At 43.5% G+C, this 20,188-nt stretch overlaps 2 protein-coding genes across 2 annotated transcripts in view; one reads left to right on the top strand and one right to left on the bottom strand.

Annotated features, from left to right (window-relative positions):
• Positions 1-2,139, top strand: part of LOC115179361 (SH3 domain-binding protein 5-like) — a 29,804-nt gene extending 27,665 nt beyond the window's left edge. Inside the window, exon 9 of the mRNA XM_029740800.1 lies at positions 98-2,139. Within this exon, the coding sequence (XP_029596660.1) occupies positions 98-312 (215 nt within the window). The 3' untranslated portion in view covers positions 313-2,139. The remainder of the gene's footprint in view (positions 1-97) is intronic.
• Positions 2,140-2,996: 857 nt separating this feature from the next.
• On the bottom strand, positions 2,997-20,187 carry LOC115179351 (calpain-7). The gene is made up of 19 exons (XM_029740788.1): positions 19,769-20,187; positions 19,325-19,433; positions 17,138-17,295; positions 16,690-16,757; positions 14,880-15,107; positions 14,516-14,602; positions 14,202-14,328; positions 13,742-13,921; positions 13,419-13,565; positions 13,075-13,181; positions 12,606-12,726; positions 11,267-11,511; positions 9,637-9,772; positions 9,455-9,530; positions 9,238-9,383; positions 7,370-7,432; positions 7,137-7,267; positions 6,444-6,536; positions 2,997-4,309 (listed from the first exon to the last, which is right to left on the bottom strand). The coding sequence occupies exons 1-19, from the start codon at positions 19,868-19,870 to the stop codon at positions 4,165-4,167; spliced, it is 2,469 nt and encodes an 822-aa protein (XP_029596648.1). The 5' UTR covers positions 19,871-20,187; the 3' UTR covers positions 2,997-4,164.
• Position 20,188: the final 1 nt, after the last annotated feature.

Genomic DNA, 20,188 nt, shown 5'->3' on the forward strand with positions numbered 1-20,188 from the left:
GGTTACGTGAGTTTTTTTTGAGGGGGGGGGCACTCCCAATATACTTTATCTATCTCAATCACCAGGCTCACACAGCATACCTCTCTGTGTGTTTCAGGTGACCGAGCAGAGGGAGCGGAGGGTGAGCTGGACAATACTGTAAACAACAACACCACCGTCCCAAACACCAACAAGACCACGGGCCTGGAGGTCCGCCTCAGCTTCCTGTCTCTTCGACGATCGCGCAACGACAGCACCAATAACACCAAGCGCGAACGTCAAAGCCGTTCCCAGACCCCCACCCAAACTGTGGTTCTGATCAACGGGCTGTGAAGTAGAAAGCTAATCCACACGCTAACCCCATCACTGGCTTTGTGTGCCAACATGCTCTGTTGCCAGTAACCACACACACATTCCATTCTACCCCATGAACTAATACTGGCTAAGTGAACAGAAAGTGGTTCAGTATGAGATACTATGAACTAAATGGTCAGTGTATATACAGTTCCTATGGATCATGATGATGAAGAGACTTAAGACCCAACCCAGGGTTGGTGATGTCATGAAACCACCACTTCCTATAGAAAGGACCTTTCACCTTTTGACCTCGCACCCATAGGTTCCTCAGTCAGATTGGCTTCCCATAATTCCCTACTGTACTCCACACACATTAAGGACAGTGCTGGCTAACGTCCTAAGGGTGGGGGCCCATGGTATGAGGGGAAATGGGACAAACAGTATTGTTTTTTTACTGTGATATACTCCCTGAGAGGGAGCTGCACTTCCAGACAAGACGTGATTCTGTTGTTTGTAAATGAAAGAATGCACTCCTAGCTTCGACTATTAGAAATGGGGGTTATTTATAAAACTTGATGTCACAGTGAATGTGCCACCTGTTTTACCAATACAGAAAATAGTAAAATACACATAAATTGACAGAAATCTGTGTTATGCTTTTGTAAACGAAGAGCACGCATGAGGCCAGGATTTAAAGTCAGGATTTCTAAAAAGGAACACGTACATTTACGGAGTTCAAGTTTTGTGAATAACCTTCATGACTTGTAATATTACTCTGCTATATCCTCTCACAGATAGTTGATTTTTTGAATACTCTCACTATTATGTAATGTAATGTGCACGGCATATAGAGCCTATGGCAACTGAGAACAAACACACACTACCAGCCCCTGGCTGGCATCTCTTCGGACCGCCCGTGCATTTGTCCAATAGGGGTCTTCAGAATTGGACTTAAAAGAACTGTTTTCTATTGCACAACTCATTTCCCAGTGATCCAACTGTGAATCCATCTCGCCGACAGTAGCATAAAACTGGACTTGGAATCTAGATTCCAAGAGTAGAATAATTGTGTGGGGTGAGGCTACAGTAGATATACCCTCCAGCCTAGCCCTCCTTCCATCCATCTCCCTGTCATGGCATCCCCAATGGCCCCGTACTGAGGGACAACGTCCACCCACGGACGGTAACACTAAGAACTGAGCAATAGCGCAAGGACAGAACAATATCTGCCCATGGACACTTTCACATAGAGTTCCCTGTAACGGAATGAAAATTGCCAGCCAGGTAATTCTCAGAATCTGAGGATGGTTTTGTCTTGGACCAATAGAGGAGAAAGTGAAACTGGATGAAACTGATGGTGAAGAATGATGAGGTCTTTTGTGGAAACTGACAGAATAATTGATAGTGTTGTGATTTCTGGTGGACAGTATCAGCTACTGTAAGTTGTAGATCCATATTGGCTAAAGTGGCACACAGTAGACTGTCGGGTGTTTGAGGTCTAGTCGTCCGTCTCAAATAGTGTTACATTGGCTTCCTCTCCTGGTCTCCTTATGCTCCATGGCCACATGGGAAAGATATTTGGTCACTGAGTTATGAGAAAAGCAAGCTATTGCACAAGACTATGCAGTCTATTTGTTATTGTGACCGCTCCAGTCCATGTATGTACTGTACCTGTACAAATGTAATGTTGTATCGATGTTTATCTGTCACCCTTCGCTGTGGAATATAAGGATATAACCATGACAGTCCGTCTCATAGCCGTCTTCCTCCAGTGGGTCTTGTTATGTTAGAGTCATTTTCCATTGTGTCTCCACAGTTTGTGCCTGTTTTCTGAAAAGAATCCATTAAAGTCCTGTTCAGTAAGCCTTTGGTCATTTCTTAAGATCTAACTGCAATGTAGATCAACTAACGTTTTGTCTTTTTCCCCTCACTAGCCTGAAATTAATCGGTCAACCAAACTCAAGATCTTATTTGGTAAGTGACCCATTGACCCAAATTCCAGGCAGAGATTTAAAAGTTATTCTACAAAAACAAGTCAAATAATTGTAGATGTCTGTCAGAACCCTATACGGTAATTGACTAGCCTGTAGCCATTCTGACTAACTGGGCTATACTGATATGTTCTTGGTCTAATCGCTGCAGATAGCCTATTGCAACAACAACAACAATCAGATCATTGCTTTCTTGCGGGTTGTTTACATCACCCTGGATCCTCATTGGCAAACCTTAACATGATTAACCACAGTAGAAAAGTACCATTCATCTGTGCTGGGATTCCCCATTGACGTATAAACTGTGTGCTGCAGACTGTAGGGCGACAGGATTCAGAATGTTAGCAGGTTTGACAGTCACGGCAGCACAGAACTAGATTATAGGATCTTGTTCACAATAACAAAAGTTGAACTGGTTTTCAGATTTCTCGTCATATTTGCTTTCCTCTCGTTTGTCAGACACTTGACTTAGCAGTATTTGTCAAATCTGCCTCTGGGGTTAAATTCCTGCCTTTCACCTAAACAATTGTTTTGTTCTCTCCCTCTACTGCACTTCTCTGTTTCTCCTCTACCTCTCCAGATCCCTCCTTCAGGCCTGGTAGTTTGTCTCTGCCCTGTGATTCTCCTTAGAGGTTGTGACCAGCTGCTGCAAACGCAACACGCTCTGTTTTCAAATGCTCTCAGACAGGAGAGAGGCCAGATCTTCACCAACACAGACAAAACATTTTCTGATTTCCATCAATGCTATGTTTGAATACATCATTCCACATTTAGTGCAAAATTTGAGCAAAATCATACCAGACTATTGCATTTGACATAAGTGGCAACAGCAGCAATAGTTGCCTTTTAACAGTCACTGGAAGAAAACCTAAATGTAATGTAAAGAATAATGAAACGACAAAGAGCAGCCATTTTGCTAATGCAAAATAAGTCTACATGGTACAGGTGACTCCGCTCTTCTAGCAAGTCCACACTTTCCTTAGTAAAAATAAAGTATGTTTGAGGAGTGGGTCTTGTCCACAAGACTGTATAGCATTGACACGTTACAGTAATTGTCCAGAAAATGACAAAGCCACTAGCAGTCTTGCCTCTGACAAAATGTTAACAGAGAAGAAAACCGCTGTGAAGCGTTCAAGTCCTTGCTGAAGCGTAAACAAGAGACTGAAGATTGCAGATACGTTTCAAATGTTGTTTTCCACATGAGTACCCACACACAGTTGCAAAATTCCAGGAACTTATAATAAATTCCTTGGTTTTCCCTAAATCCTGGTCAGATGATTCCAGGAATCTGGAAAACCAGGGAATTTATTGAAAGTTACTAGAATTTTGCAACCACACACACACACAGGTCCTGCATGCCTGTGTCACACATCCTTATAAATGCCAGAGATTAGTCTTCATTCCTGTGCAACAGAGAGATCCCTGTCGTGGTGCCGTCTCCTGAGAAAGACAGTTGCAGTTGAGAACGTCACCCTTCGTTCTTGGTAAATACCAGCACTGCCTCTTGAGTACCTAGACTGGCGGGGAACAAGCGCCAAGTAATTGAACATTGAAAATCAGAAGGGCCATAGGTTGTTGTGACATCATTTACTGTATCTGTCATTATGGCAAAGGAGGAAGGAAGCACCTCCAACATTAGCTCTGATAGTTATTACTCAGTCAGTTTACATTTTTTGGTACATGTTCTTGCACACCTCAGCACATAGAGGGCTATGTTCCATACCAAAAACATGTCCCTTTCCAAATAACCTTGATAATGATCAATAAAGTAATCAGTCTCTTTTGGGTCCTCCTGCAATCGTAACAAGTTCCACCCAAAGTTTAGGAAATAGTGAGTGTCCATGCTGTGTGCAAGTTATTCCTGGTGTCACCCCTGAATCCTTCCCCCCCCCTCTCCTTACTGGAGTTGGGAGACCTTTAGGGGCGTGGCACTGCTGAAGTCCAGGAAGAAGGGTCCTTCCTGTTTGGGCAGGAAGGTAGTGGGGATGACATTGTAGATGCCAGCAGGGACATGGTCTGCCTCCATGTAGCAGAAACCACACCTACAGAGAGAGAGGAAGGGGGTCACTATGGCTGTGTCTCAATAGTCTCAAATAGCACCCTTTCTAATCTCCATTCCTTCATAACATGTTACAATGCAGTCCACCACCATTCCTGGACATTTTCTGTTTCATAACCCACTAAAAATGCATACAATGTGTTCAATAGCAGAGCAGATTATCTGAATAATTTATAGAGATTATCTGTTATTAAATACAAATTTAACCTGCTTTAACCTCATCCACAGGATAATCTAAAATCATGGTCTAAATGTGAGGAAAATGTTATTAATATCTTTAGTTCAATCAATTATTTCTGAAAAATCATTTCAGACACACACGTTGTCAAAAGATCTAACTCAAAAGGCATTCCTTTATGCCAATTTCAGTACACCCTCAATCTTTGAACCAGGCTAACTCAATTAGCATAGACATCCCAGAGGTTAGAGACGAGGTCCTCAGATGTGACCTTTTGACCTATGGGGAATGTATAGAATGTTCCCTCAGTGTTGTGACTGTAGCCACCACATTTAGGCAGCATGTCATCAGGTCAAGGGCTTTGGCGAATCATGTGTCCCCAATATATGTTCCAACACTGAACTTTAACCTGTGCATAACATTTTATGATGGATGCATTCAAGTGGTCACCCCGTCTCTGTTTTAGTAAAAAGCTGAGGGATGGGCCTGGAGAAATGTAACCACTTTCAAATTCATAGACGGAAAGGGGATACCTAGTCAGTTGAGCCATGAATGCAACCATAGATATCAAAATAATCGTTTCAACCATGTTGAGGCTATATAGTGTTTGTTTACCAACATTGGAGTTAAACAAGCTCAGAGTTTCACAGTAGGAAAATTACACTCATACACGGGTTGAAAGTGGCCGATTTGGACACTGATAAGCGCCTATATTGGAACGCAGTAGCTGTACAGTAACATGAGGTCAGAGTCTCCGCTTCACAGCTCTGTATGGGTTTTGACTGAGCCGTTTGGACCTTGAGCCCCCGCACGCGACAAGAAGTTGCCCCCATTCTATCCGCTAATTGGGCAAAACATTTTGTTGTCGGAGTGAGGAAAGTGCTGTAAGTTAAGAGGACTTGATGTATTTTGAAAGATGAAACGTCGAGGATTATAATAAATACCGCTGATGTCATACAAGCCAAACACCCGCGAGCCCAAATGTGCACTTCTCATTACCATATGAAACTCATGTGATATACAGTGTCAACGTTTATGATCGCTATGTTTAATGTACAGTTACAAGATGTCATGGAGTTATACCTCGGGATGTCCTGAACAGAATGAGCTTGTTTGTTGTATTGTGATTTATTTTTTGGGGGGGGGGGGGGGGGGGGGGGGCTGCAGACCACACATTTGAATGCACTCATGCCTCCATTCTATGCGCACCAAAATTCCGATCTTCTCTGAATTGGCTTGTGAAAGCCTATTGTAAAATCCTATTTTATCATTTAATGATGTCCACCTGAGCCAGATTGGGATTTATAATGGACCGTTTTGGATTGTGTAAACAGTAATTTTGTGATGGCGGGGACGCAGGGCTGTGTTCCAAACAAAACAACTACCATCACGCTTGCTCGGCACAGCTAGGAGAGCTCAGAAAAAGCACCTTGTAGTTGAAGACTCGTCTTTTAGTCATAAAAGTGCATTGAAGTTACTTAGAGGTGTGGAGACAATTGGAGACACCAGTTTGACCTCGCACTCAAACCCTTCATTTTTTTGTCTTATGTTGGACCTACCCCAAATCCACTAATATTGTTATGTTACTGAATGAGTATTTTCAGATTTCGTTATCAACAAATATGGTAAAATTACAGTGAATGTAAAATGCACATCAAATCAACAGTATAATGTTTGAATTCAGTCGTGTCAGGTGAACTGTTATTACCTCACCTTTAGTCTAATCATTTCCCCATAATCTCCAAACTGGTCCCTTTTAATTGCTACCATTGCTATGCATATGCTTTCCATATCTCTTCTGTAATAAATATTTCAATTTAGCCTTATCTACATAGGCCAATTCCCACGAGTGTGAAGGGTTAATATTAGGATTGATTCTGAACTCATCTGGAACTCAACACCTCGATGAGCTGATCTCCTGTGTATCCTGGGTGAGTACCTGTAGTCTCCACTGTTCTTCTTCGGGACGCCTGCAGGTCCTGGCTCTACTACAGTGGACACGGTCACCATCTCAAAGCCCACACTGTACTGCCTAGAGAGGGTGAGACCGAGACACGATAACAACACAAGCAATCAGAACCTGCGCTATGCTGCCTACAGACAGACACAGAGAGACAGAGAGAGTATTTAGTTAGCGGTGCTAATGACTGCAGACTGTGGAGGGAGAGAGCGAGTCATCTCGTTTTAATTAGGAGCACCAGATGAACTATTAAAGATGACCCCTACAGGATGACGTAAGGGAGTGTATTAACACTGGAAACTGACTGTTAGTCTGTCTGGTCACATTTACACCTGGCAATCGTATTCTGTGACGGCTCAAATTTTCTGGACATTTCATGACAAAGTCTCATTGGAGTCAGACTGTCAGACAATGCAGACCATGCATACTATTTCAGTTTTGCATTGTCATCTTGTAGTCATTTTGCAGTCATTCTGTAGTCCCCTCGGATTAGAGAAGGTTTGACGGACAGGATGAACACTCAAGTATTAAAAGTGCTGTGTTACAAGAGGACATTCATTTCAATGGAACCCATTTTATATCCATCAATTGTGATTGGGCCATAAAGTGTCCCCACTGGGTGTAGTGCCCCCAGTGGTGTGGAGGGCCCATGCAGGCCTCAGTGAGTCTTACCTGGAGCCTCGTAGCTCTATGAGCATGGGTCCTGGGCGCTCCAGGTTAAACTGGTAGATTGGGTTGTGCTTGTACGAGTCCTTGTAGTTCCCACAACCCCCTGCACTCGGCCCCTTCCACTGGCCATTGATCTGCACAGGGAGAGAGAGGGGGCTTTCGCAATGTAAGATGGTGATTTTGTTATCATGCCAATAGAGAATGTGAACAAAGAGACAAGTGGAAGTAAATGTTACCCGTTTGGTATGAGTGAAGGGTGTTGGGATCTTGGTGAAGGAGAACTTGCATCCAGAGTACACCTGTTGGAGGGAAACGTCTATTACTCTGTTGGAACTGAATGAGCAGGGATGTGATCAGCACAACATAGAAACATCGGGAAGAAACTCAAGGAAGAATACTGGGCAGCTCTTATACAGATGGAAGAAATCATGTTCAATCCATACCTCACCAAAACTCTTCCGAGTATGAGACTGAACGTCAATTCGCTAATTCTCCAGATGATTTTTAAGGAAGTGAGAGTGCAGGAATTGATTTCACAGCCAGTTTGCTGCTTGCTAAGTCAAGGCTAGAGATATTCCTCTGGCGATTGGCTTTTCTCTTTCATTCTCAGAAAGACACACATGCAACTACTCTCAGGGTTTCTTCTCTTCTACGGAGGCCAAACATGTTTTTGTGAGGCTCCTCAAAGACTTCAGCTCAGTTGGTAAGGGGAGTTTATGAAATATAAATGACCAAAAAAAGGTTTGGGTCACATACTCACACACAAAACCTTTTACTCATTCATATACAAACCAACAAAGTCTCACTCTCTCCATCTCTCTTTCACACACAGCAATTCATTGCAGACAAACTCACAAGCTCTCTTTCAACTGATTTCACAATTCTGCAAGTGGGTTCTGATACAGAGCTGTTTCTAATTAAATAATTAGCACACTTCATTTAAGACTCAATCTGCATGGATATGAACACACAGTCAGAATACAGGACAAAGGAGGCTGCTTCATGTATATTTATACATTCTGAAACAACTCAGATCTAGTTTAATATACCTTGTGTGTACAGTATATGTACACCACCGTTTAGAAGTTTGGGGTCACTTAGAAATGTCCTTGTTTTTGAAAGAAAAGCTTTTTTGTCCATTAAAATAACATCAAATTGATCCGAAATACAGTGTAGACATTGCTAATGTTGTAAATGATTATTGTAGCTGGAAACGGCAGATTTTTAATGGAATATCTACATAGGCGTAAAGAGGCCCATTATCAGCAACCATCACTCCTGTGTTCCAATGGCACGTTGTGTTAGCTAATCCAAGTTTATCATTTTAAAAAGCTAATTGATCATTAGAAAACCCTTTCGCAATTATGTTAGCACAGCTGAAAACTGTTGTGCTCATTAAAGAAGCATTAAACTGGCCTTCTTTAGACTAGTTGAGCATCTGGATCATCAGCATTTGTGGGTTCGATTACAGGCAAAAAAATGTCCAGAAACAAATAACGTCTTCTGAAACACATCAGTCTATTCTTGTTCTGAGAATTGAAGGCTATTCCATGTGAGAAATTGCCAAGAAACTGAAGATCTTGTACAACGCTGTGTACTACTCCCTCACAGAACAGCACAAACTGGCTCGAACCAGAATAGAAAGAGGAGTGGGAGGCCCCGGTGCACAACTGAGCAAGAGGACAAGTAAATTAGAGTGTCTAGTTTGAGAAACAGACACCTCACAAGTACTCAACTGGCAGCTTCATTAAATAATACCCGCAAAACACCAGTCTCAACGTCAACAGTGAAGAGACGACTCCGGGAGGCTGGCCTTTTGAACTGTAGTGTATGTACACTTGACACTCATTAAGTGGAACAAGACTCTTCTCTCTTCTCCTCTTTCCTTCATCTCATGTGCCCTCACTCCATCTTCCCCCACTCCCTCTTCTTCTTCACCCCCACCATCCCACTCTCTTTTCTCACGCTCTATTGTGAGATGCTTGAGGCGTGCTATATGGTCACTTCTGCACCGCAGAACAACAGGATCGCAGTGTTTACCTGCCAGCGACAGATCTGACACTCAGGAGATGTATATGACACAATGTGTGTGTGTGTGTCTCACCCTCAGGGTGTAGTTGATGGTGTTCTGCTTCTCGTACTGTGACACCACCAGTGTGAAGGTGTGTGTTCCAGAGCTGGTTAGTCTCATCTTGGTCAGGTAGTGGGGGCTGTTGATCCTGATCCCATCTATGTAGGGGGGAGGGTCCGCTGAGGAGGAACATATGAGACAGTCAGAGGAAATGCACACAGATACACACAGATTTCCATGAGAAACTCACCAGGGTAGTAAACTTTCTTTCCCTCCGTCTTGTAAACCACCAAGGTGATGAACTCCCTGTTTTGTGCAAAGTCATCCTGAATATCAAAAGGACAAAAACAGAGTGATTATTGTTTCTATTGGAGAAAATGAGACATTGTCTGATACTGTGTGGTGGTGAACAGCCAGACAGATGGTGTGCACCTTGTCAGTGATGTGTCTGGTCAGCAGCACCCAGACAGCGGTGCCCCCTGCAGGACAGGTCACCTCCAGCCGGTACTGAGGGTTGTTGGCCAGGCTGTAGGCATCCTTCACCGGGCCCTGCTTCCCATCCCAGCTACTGCAGGGACACACACAACCAGAAATATACTTCACATATCAAATATATTCACATATATTTTTTATACACATACAGTGCATTCGGAAAGTATTCAGACCCCTTTTGACTTTAACATTTTGTTACGTTACAGCCTTATTCTAAAATGTAATAAATAAATAAAAAATCCTCAATCTACACACAATAGCCCATAATGACAAAGCAAAAACAGGTTTTTAGAACGTTTGGCAAAAAAAAATGAAATACCTTATTTACATAAGTATTTAGACCCTTTGCTGTGAGACTCGAAATTGAACTCAGGTCCATCCTGTTTCCATTGATCATCCTTGAGATTACAACTTGATTTCAGTCCACCTGTGGTAAATTCAATTGATTGGACATGATTTAGAAAGGCACACACCTGTCTATATAAGGTCCCACAGTTGACAGTGCATGTCAGAGAAAAAAACAAGTAATGAGGTCAAAGGAATTGTCCGTAGAGCGCCGAGACAGGATTGTGTTGAGGCACAGATCTGGGGAAGGCTAGCAAAAAAATTCTGCAGCATTGAAGGTCTCCAAGAACACAGTGGCCTCCATCATTCTTTAATGGAAGGAGTTTGGAAACACCAAGTCTCTTCCTAGAGCTCGCCGCCCAATCAAACTGGGCAATCGGGGGAGAAGGGCCTTCGTCAGGGAGGTGACCAAGAAGCTCCAGAGTTCTTTGTGTGGAGATGGGAGAACCTTCCAGAAGGACAACCATCTCTGCAGCACTCCACCAATCATGCCTTTATGGTAGAGTGGCCAGACAGAAGCCACTTCTCAGTAACAGGCACATTGACAGCCCGCTTGGAGTTTGCCAAAAGGCACCTAAAGTACTCTCAGACCATGAGAAACAAGATTCTCTTGTCTGATGAAACCAAGACTGAACTCTTTGGCCTGAATGCCAAGTGTCACGCCTAGAGGAAACCTGGCACCATCCTTACGGTGAAGCATGGTGGCTTCGGGACTGGTCAATGAATGTCCTTGACTGGCCCAGCCAGAGCCGGAACCTGATCAAACATCTCTGGAGAGTCCTGAAAATAGTTGTGCAGCAACGCTCCCCATCCAACCTGACAGAGCTTGAGAGGATCTGCAGAGAAGAATGGGAGAAATTCCCCAAATACAGGTGTGCCAACCTTGTAGCGTCATACCCAAGAAGACTCGAGGCTGTAATAGCTACCAAAGGTGCTTCAACAAAGTACTGAGTAAAGGATCTCAATTACTTCTGCAAATGTGATATCTGGTTTTTATTTGTATTAAATTTGCAAAAATGTCTAAAAACCTGTTTTTGCTTTGTCTTTATGGGATATTGTGTGTAGATTAAATCGTTTTTTTTTTCTCATCAATCACGTAACAAAACGTAACAAAATGTGGGAAAAGTGAAGTTGGTCTGAATACTTTCCGAGAGCCCTGTATCGTAGTTAGTTATAGGTATAGCAGACCCTTGTGGGAGATATAAGAGGGCTGTTGTTGACAGACCTGTGGATACAGGAAGACTCTCTAAACAGGGCGGGGCTCCAGCTCAGGTAGATGACATCATAGTACTGGCACAGGTCCTCAAATGTGATCCAGAACACGCCGTTATCAAACTTCTGTGCAGTCTTGGGGTCAAAGTTGAGGTATTTGAGAAGTTCTGGGGTCCAGTTTTTCTCGTCCCGTTCACTGAAGCGCCCTTTCCACCTCAGGTGGCTCCACGGGTTCTTCAGCTGCAGGAACCGCTTCCCCTGAGAGCCAGATCAAATGGCACAGAAGCTTAGCATGCAGGCAGAACACTACTAATGATGCGCAAAGTTACAAAGTTATAGTTTTGTCTTATCTTGATTATTGTCAAGTCGTGTGGTCGAGTGCTGCAAGGAAAGACCTAGTTAAACTGTAGCTTGCCCAGAACAGAGCAGCACGTCTTACTCTTCCTTGGGGGGCTGATATAAATACTATGCATGCCAGTCTCTCACGGCACAATGCCTCTCCTCTCTTTTGACCTAGATAGTTTGTGTGCATGTATTGATATGTAGGCTACATGTGCCTTTAAAAATATATATGTAGTTCTGTCCTTGAGCTGTTCTTGTCTATTAATGTTCTGTATTATGTTTCATGTTTCATGTTTTGTGTGGACCCCAGGAAGAGTAGCTGCTGCTTTTGCAACAGCTAATGGGGATCCTTATAAAATACCAAAGACATAAATGGAATTGACGAGATACAAATAAAACACAGCATGCTATACTATGAGTGGTTATGCTAACAAGCTACTGTAACAACCATGAGTGGTTATGCTAACCAAGCTACTGTAACAACCATGAGTGGTTATGCTAACCAAGCTACTGTAACAACCATGAGTGGTTATGCTAACCAAGCTACTGTAACAACTGAGTGGTTATGCTAACAAGCTACTGTAACAACCATGAGTGGTTATGCTAACAAGCTACTGTTATAACCATGAGTGGTTATGCTAACAAACTACTGTAACAACCATGAGTGGTTATGCTAACAAGCTACTTTAACAACCATGAGTGGTTATGCTAACAAGCTACTGTAACAACCATGAGTGGTTATGCTAACAAGCTACTGTAACAACCATGAGTGGTTATGCTAACAAGCTACTGTAACAGCTATGAGTGGTTATGCTAACAAGCTACTGTAACAGCTATGAGTGGTTATGCTAACAAGCTACTGTAACAGCTATGAGTGGTTATGCTAACAAGCTACTGTAACAACTATGAGTGGTTATGCTAACAAGCTACTGTAACAACTATGAGTGGTTATGCTAACAAGCTACTGTAACAACTATGAGTGGTTATGCTAAGTTAACGCTAACACTTACTTTGTGCTCCCGGATATCCAGGACAGCGTAGGCATGCGTTGGCACAAGGCCCCACCTCTCGCCTTCCTCCTCTGTCATCACCCCCGTTGCCGTGGTGATTAAGACGTCGCCCCGGTGAAACCTGTCATCAGAGGAGGGGGATGTGAGAGTAGTAGGTCAGCTATCTTGGCTAGGAGACAAATCTCTGTGGTATTGATAACCATGACTATTATCATCTGGCAGCAAAGGTAATCATGAAAAATCAATACCTGACTGGAGGATGGATTAGTGGCATTACTCAGTGTGTGTGTGTGTGTATATTTTTGCAGATGTAATATGATTTGTGGATTCAAATAAAGTATTTAAACTGTGTAAGAATCTGAATTCTATATCTCTTAGTGTGAATTCTACAGAACAGATGGATTATGTAGGCCCTTAAGTGTGTGCATGGGTGAATTAATGAGTGTGTGTTTGTGTCTGCGTGTCTCACCTCTGGTAGAGCATGCGGAAGGTGTCATCCTTGATGAATGACTGATTGTCTGAATGCATGGCGATACGCTCTGGGATCCAGCCAGTGAGTGCGTGCAGATCGATGTTCTACAATACAATAAGACAGAAAGAATAGACATCACACTTTAGAGAACAGCAATAACAAGGTGGCGAACAGAACCAACTGTCCAATCACGCACGATGGATGAAATGTGGAATTTAGCACACGGTGTGAATGAGGGAACTCGTTAGCTCTGAAACATTCTCCAAAGTGAAACCTTCGCTATTGGACAGAGCCCAGTACAGGGGGTAGTACTAGTACTTTCACAGGGGGAACTCCCTCACCGAGTTGGAGCCGGGGAAGTCGTAGCCTCCCATGACCTTCATGTAGGCCTTCTCTATGAGGGAGACCCACAGCTCGTTCCTGTTGCTGGAGTAGGAACACAGCAGCTCTCCATTCTGACCACATGGCAGGAAGTCATCTATAATGACCTGCAGGGAACAGGAGGGGGAGCACTTACAACAATACAACCCATTGGTAGACTCGGTCAGCGACATGGCAGCTTTACAGTGACAGTCTAGTCATTTAGAGAGTAAGGTTTGCTAGCTTATCTCACAATGACATTGAGCACCAGTGGACCCAGCTCCCAGGTTTTGCAGTGCGTTACCTTCCTGGGCACACCGTTGATGTGAAGCTTCACCATGTACTTCCCACAGGGGTTATACTCTGGCTCCCCGCGCCGGTTCTGGGGGTAGATGATGCTGGTGATGAGCTTCTTGTTGTAGCGTCGCTCATAGGCAGCGCTGATGGCTAACGACGCCACGAACGAGCAGTCAGACACCACCGTCTAACGGGAGAGAGTAGGTGATTAACAATAAAAGTATGAGACTGACATCCGACCACCAGGATGGGAGGTAAATCTGTCAGTTTTATCCATCACATTGAAAGGTATTCAGTTTAGAGCAGATAGGTTTTATCAGTCAAAACATACGTACAAGTGGCGCCATCTGATGATGAGTCAATTCCAATACACCTTAAATAATTCTGTATTTTACAGGGTACATTTGGGGACATTTTTGGTCTTGATTATTGATATTGAATATTGACGGCTGTGTGTGTGGCCTGACCTGTTTGATGCTGAAGCTGGATACAGATAAGATCATGGTGGGGTTATTGCAGATCTCGTCAGGGCGAACCCAGCGGGAGAAGATGGTTTTCTGCTTGGGAGACAGGGCCAGCTTGCCTAGTTTGTCCCTGGGAAACATCCACAGAGAATAAAAAGTCTGATGTTTATCACAAATTAAAAAGTAATGCAATCAAGTGGCACTCCATCTAGTACTATCTAGTCCATCTGCTTTCTGGTTGCAGGTAGAAATGTATTACGTGTGTATTCTACAATCCGCACACCCACTTACTAAGGAACAAGAATATCCTGACTTACGAGAATGGAACAGGAAAGGCAAATCTCTCCTTCAGGTCCACACTCATGAAGGGGACGAAGGGTATGCCGTTGATCTTGGACGTGCTCCTATGTGGAAAAGCAGAGAGGAGAATCAGGAGAAATGTAACGTGTGTACCTTACCCAGCAGGTGAAAATGTAGATGAGAGTCAAACCTGAACCTTTACCAAACAAAGGTGTGTTACTGCCTAACCTTTAGAAAAACCAGTCACACACTGGCATTATGCTCCTAGGGAAATGGGGATTATTATGGAACCACAGACAATTGCTTCTTGGGAGCCTAAACTCAATGTGTTGACTATGTTCTATGATTCTCCAGAGTCCAAATAGATCCCAGCCTGCTCACCTGAGCACCTCGATCTCTTCTGAGGTGTAGCGCTGGCCCTGAGGCTCACTGGACTGGACCGGCCTGACTGGCTGGGGCCGGTCCTGGAGAGAGAAGTCAGGCCCCAGGGGGAAGAACTGTCTGACAGGGCAAGGCCCCCCACTGGGTTTGGCCCCTGAGGGCCCCGGCCTGTCCTGTGGCGACTGGGCTAAGGGACTGGCGGACTGGGACTCCTTCAGCCCCTCCGCCCTGGAGAGAAACAAAGGGCTTGGTTGGTTGGTCGGTCGGGTTGGTGTTCCTTGATCAACAGTGCATTCGGAAAGTATACAGACCCCTTGACTTTTTCCAGATTTTGTTAAGATACAGCTTTATTCTAAAATTATATTTTTTGAAATCCTTATCAATCTACTCACAATACCCCATAAAGACAAAGCAAAAACAGGTTTAGACATTTTTGCAAATGTAATACAAATAAAAAACAGAAATTATCACATTTACATAAGTATTCAGACCCTTAACTCACTATTTTGTCAAAGCCCATTTGGCAGCGATTAGAGCCTCAAGTCTTCTTGGGTATGACGCTACAAGCTTGGCACATCTGTATTTGGGGAGTTTCTCCTATTCTTCTCTGCAGATCCTCTCAAGCTCTGTCAGGTTGGATGGGGAGAGTCGCTGCACAGCTATTTTCAGGTCTCTCCAGAGATGTTCGATCAAGGTTCAAGTCCGGGCTCTGGCTGGGCCAGTCAAGGACATTCAAAGATTTGTCCCGAAGCCACTCCTGTGTTGTCTTGGCTGTGTGCTTAGGGTCGTTGTCTTGTTGGAAGGTGAACCTTCGCCCCAGTCTGAAGTCATGAGCACTCTGGAGCAGGTTTTCATCAAGGACCTCTCTGTACTTTGATCCGTTCATCTTTCCCTCAATCCTGACCTGTCTCCCAGTCCCTGCCACTGAAAAACATCCCCACGGCATGATGCTGCCACCACCATGCTTCCCCGTAGGTGCCTTTTAGCAAATTCCAAGCTGGCTGTCATGTGCCTTTTACTGAGGAGTGGCTTCTGTCTGGCCATTCTACCATAAAGGCATGGTTGGTGGAGTGCTACAGAGATGGATGTTCTTCTGGAAGGTTCTCCCATCTCCACAGAGGAACTCTAGAGCTCTGTCAGCGTGACCATCGGGTTCTCGGTCACCTCCTAACCAAGGCCCTTCTCCCCCGATTGCTCAGTTTAGCCAGGCGGCCAGCTCTAGGAAGAGTCTTGGGGGTTCCAAATGTCTTCCATTTAAGAATGATGGAAGCCACTGTGTTCTTGGAGACCTTCAATGCTACAGAAATTTTTTGGTACCCTTACCCAGATCTGTGCCTCAACATAATCCTGTCTCGGAGCTCTACGGACAATTCCTTCGACCTCATGGCTTAGTTTTTGCTCTGACATGCACTAGCAACTGTGGGACCTTATATAGACAGGTGTGTGCCTTTCCAAATCATGTCCAATCAATTGAATTTACCACAGGTGGACTCCAATCAAGTTATAGAACCATCAAGGATTATCAATGGAAACAGGATGCACCTGAGCTCAATTTCAGGTCTCACAGCAAAGGTTCTGAATACTTATGTAAATAAGGTATTTCTGTTTTTTGTAATCCATTGGAAAAATCACTTTGTCATTATGGGGTATTGTGATGAGAATTTGTATTTATTTAATCCATTTAAAAATAAGGCTGTTACGTAACAAAATGTGGAAAAAGTCAAGGGGTCTGAATACTTTCCAAATGTATACAACACTAGAAATGTAGAAATATTACACTATAGACAGGGGGGGAGAGTGACCTCCTTACCTATCGAGGGCCTGACGAGCCAGCTGCTTCAGTTTGCCCTGCAGCCCCTGGTCTGTCGTATCATGAGACTATGAGAAAAGAAAGCCGGAGAAAAGGAGTGGGGGGGGGAGTTACACTTGACACCTGCCACACATTATGTACCCTAGAGACTAGGTCAAGAGGGATGTCAATAGATACAATGAAGACTAGTGGGGCATCAGTCTGTTCATGTCCTAATCCAAATAAACTGTTCTTATACTCATTCCTGACTACACCTCCATTGGACCTGGTGATGACCCAGGAATTGACATCCTGTATAATGTTTGATACAGTGGTCTGAATAGCAGAGAGTACAGCTCATTTTGTTGTTGTTGATTTGCTCAATACAAGAGCATTGGTGGTGAAAGTTGCCCCTGTAGTCACACAGCAGGCCTAAAAGAAGCCTGGGCCTTTCCTGAGCAGCCCCTACCGTCTGGATGCAGAGTTCCACGGCCTGTGTGTAGAGCTCGATAGCCTCGTCCCCATTGCCCTTCTCATCCTCCTCAAAGGCCTGGGTGACCAGGAAGTGGGCCCGCTCTAGATCCACCTGCTGCTTGCTCTTCAGAGGGTCGCTACTTTGAGCTTGAACTGTATGGGATAGGACACAATGGAACATTAAAAATATATATTTTCAAATACACTGGATAGGTGCAGTGAGATGTTGTTTTACAGCCATAGTAGTACGGTACCCCTGGAGCAAATAAGGGTTAAGTGCATTGCTCAAGGGCACCAACCATTTTTTCACCTTGCCAGCACAGGTATTCAAACCAGCAACCTTTCGGTTACCGGCCCAACGCTATAACCACTAGGCTATCCTCAATGAGAGGCTGACTATGAAAATAACAACTGGATGAGGGAAAAAATAGGTGTTATATATATTTGAGGTGATGTGGATATGTTAGGATAGCTACTGCCAACTACAGCATTGAGAAACGCTGGAAACAATGAAAGAGGTTTCCTTTCATTGTGCCTCATATCAACTTGAATACAGTAACATGACCCTCAACATCGACAGGGATATTAAAAGAGGCGAGGCACGATGCCATGTTGACACACTTCGAGGCCCGGGCCACCGTACAGTGTGAACCAGAGTCACACCCACTCTCCAACTTAACGGGACACACCCACAAACACTTTATTGCTTTTTCATATTTTGTTTTGTTGCTTTTTGTGCTATTGCTCTGTCTGCTATGTGTTGCTTGTCCTATGTTGCTCCGCATGTGCTCACTGCTCATTGTTTGTATTGTTATTGTAATTGTTTTTAATAACCTGCCCAGGAACTGTGGTTGAAAATTTGCAGGCTGGCTAAAACTGGCACTTTTACTGAAATGTTGATTAATGTGCACTGTCCCTATAAAAATAAACTCAAACTCATAAACACAAACGAAGGCCCTCAAATCTCGCACAAACATGTGAAGTGAACTATAAGCTGTTCCGTAGGTCATGGAAAGAATGACTCAGAAGGAAACTCGCTGTAAGTACTATGAACCAACATTAGACAGGCTAAGGACTAGATACACTGCATTCAGAAAGTATTCAGACCCCTTTACTTTTTCAACATTTTGTTACGTTACAGCCTTATTCAAAAATGTATTCAATTGTTTTTTCCCCTCAAATCGACACACAATACCCCATAAAGACGAAGCACAAATAGGTTTTTAGACATTTTTGCAAATGTATTAAAAATAAAAACTGAAATATGACATTTACATAAGTATCCAGATCCTTTACTCAGTACTTTGTCTTAGCACCTTTGGCAGCGATTACAGCCTCAAGTCTTCTTGGGACACCTGTATTTGGGGAGTTTCTCCCATTCTTCTCTGCAGATCCTCTCAAGCTCTGTCAGGTTGGATGGGGAGCGTCGCTGCACAGCTATTTTCAGGTGTCTCCAGAGATGGCTCTGGCTGGGCCACTTAAGGACATTCAGAGACTTGTCCCGAAGCCACTCCTGCGGCCAGCTCTATGAAGAGTCTTGGTGGTTACAAACTTCTTCCATTTCAGAATGATGGAGGCCACTGTGTTCTTGGGGACCTTCAATGCTGCAGAAATGTTTTAATACCCTTCCCCAGATCTGTGCCTCGACACAATCATGTCTGGTTTTTGCTCTGACATGCACTGTCAACTGTGGGACCTTATATAGTCAGGTGTGTGCCTTTCCAAATCATGTCCAATCAATTGAATTTACCACAGGTGGACTCCAAACAAGTTTTAGAAACATCTCAAGGATGATCAATGGAAACAGGATGCACCGGAGCTCAATTTCAAGTCTTATTGCGAAGGGACTGAATACTTACGTAAAGAAGCTATTTCTGTTGTTTTTTCAAATAAATTTGCAAACATTTCTAAAAACCTGTTTTTGCTTTGTCACTATAGGGTAGTGTGTAGATTGCTGAATTTTGTATTTTTTTTATTCATTTTAGAATAAGGCTGTACCGTAACAAAATGTGGAAAAAGTCAAGGGGTCTGAATACTTAAGGAATGCACTGTAGGCTACTCACTGCTATGCTTTATGAATATGGATCCACTCATTCTGGATGGAGTATGAGAGTGAATGAAGTTGGATCAGAAGTGGTTATGGAGGATCACCAGTTATCCTACGCTGTTGAGGTGGACTCACCAGCATTGTGCAGGGCCTGAACTCGGTCCAGGTACTCATTGACTTTATCCTGGATGCCCTCCAGTTTAGACCCTGCCATGCCGGCGTAGATCAGGGCTTGTGCCGCCTCCTAATATCACATACAACACCAACATTATTGCTTTCAAAATGACAAATGTATTTTTATGAAGCAAAATACAAGCGTGTCTTAACCATGGGTCAAGTACCTCTAAGATAGTAACCCTATATTATTTGAGATTCTGGATATCCCTTATTAAAGGCTGAATACATACCGTTTGTTACACAGGTGTAAACACTGGAATGCCACTTCTAAAGGCTAAAAGTGCATCAGTGATCAAGTAGTCTATTCCACAATGGTGACCATAAGATGCAGGTGAAAGTAAAAGCCAATTTGGAGTACGGCAAATTATTCCACAACATCCATTTCAGAGTCCTTAACGTTACCTTATAATAGAAGACAGCCTCGTTGTATTTTCCATTCTGATCGCAGATGACAGCAGTTTTAGCAAATTTAATTGCATCGTGCTCCAGTGCCGTGCAATCCATTTTGTTCTAGCGTTTTTTCATACGCCTTCATACAGCCCGGAAAATATGACTGTCCCTGTCATTCGTAACTAACGTTAACTAGCTAGCTGCGTTAGCTAGCAAGCCGAACTTGACAGAACGTCCGATAGCTAAATCAAAGCAATGAGTTACAGTTCCAAAATATGGGTTTTTAAAATAAGATTATCAAATGAATTAAATGCAAACAACCACCTTGACAATATCCGTATAACATTATGATATACAGCTAGCAAGTAGACGAGCTACTTTCTGCCCGATAACAACAACATAAGTCATTTCCATGATTTAGCTTCCGGGTAG

This window comes from Salmo trutta, chromosome 3 (genome assembly GCF_901001165.1).
Source record: "Salmo trutta chromosome 3, fSalTru1.1, whole genome shotgun sequence".
Taxonomy (NCBI): domain Eukaryota; kingdom Metazoa; phylum Chordata; class Actinopteri; order Salmoniformes; family Salmonidae; genus Salmo; species Salmo trutta.

Bases quoted from the DNA above. Each gene is read 5' to 3' on its own strand.
- LOC115179351 (XM_029740788.1), bottom strand. From the start codon at position 19,870: ATGGATTGCACGGCACTGGAGCACGATGCAATTAAATTTGCTAAAACT. The intron at 11,512-12,605 runs GTAAGTGTTAGC...TCTGGCTCTCAG, and splicing joins TGGATATCCGGGAGCACAAA to GGGAAGCGGTTCCTGCAGCT. The intron at 9,384-9,454 runs GTGAGTTTCTCA...GTTCCTCCTCAG, and splicing joins AAAGAAAGTTTACTACCCTG to CGGACCCTCCCCCCTACATA.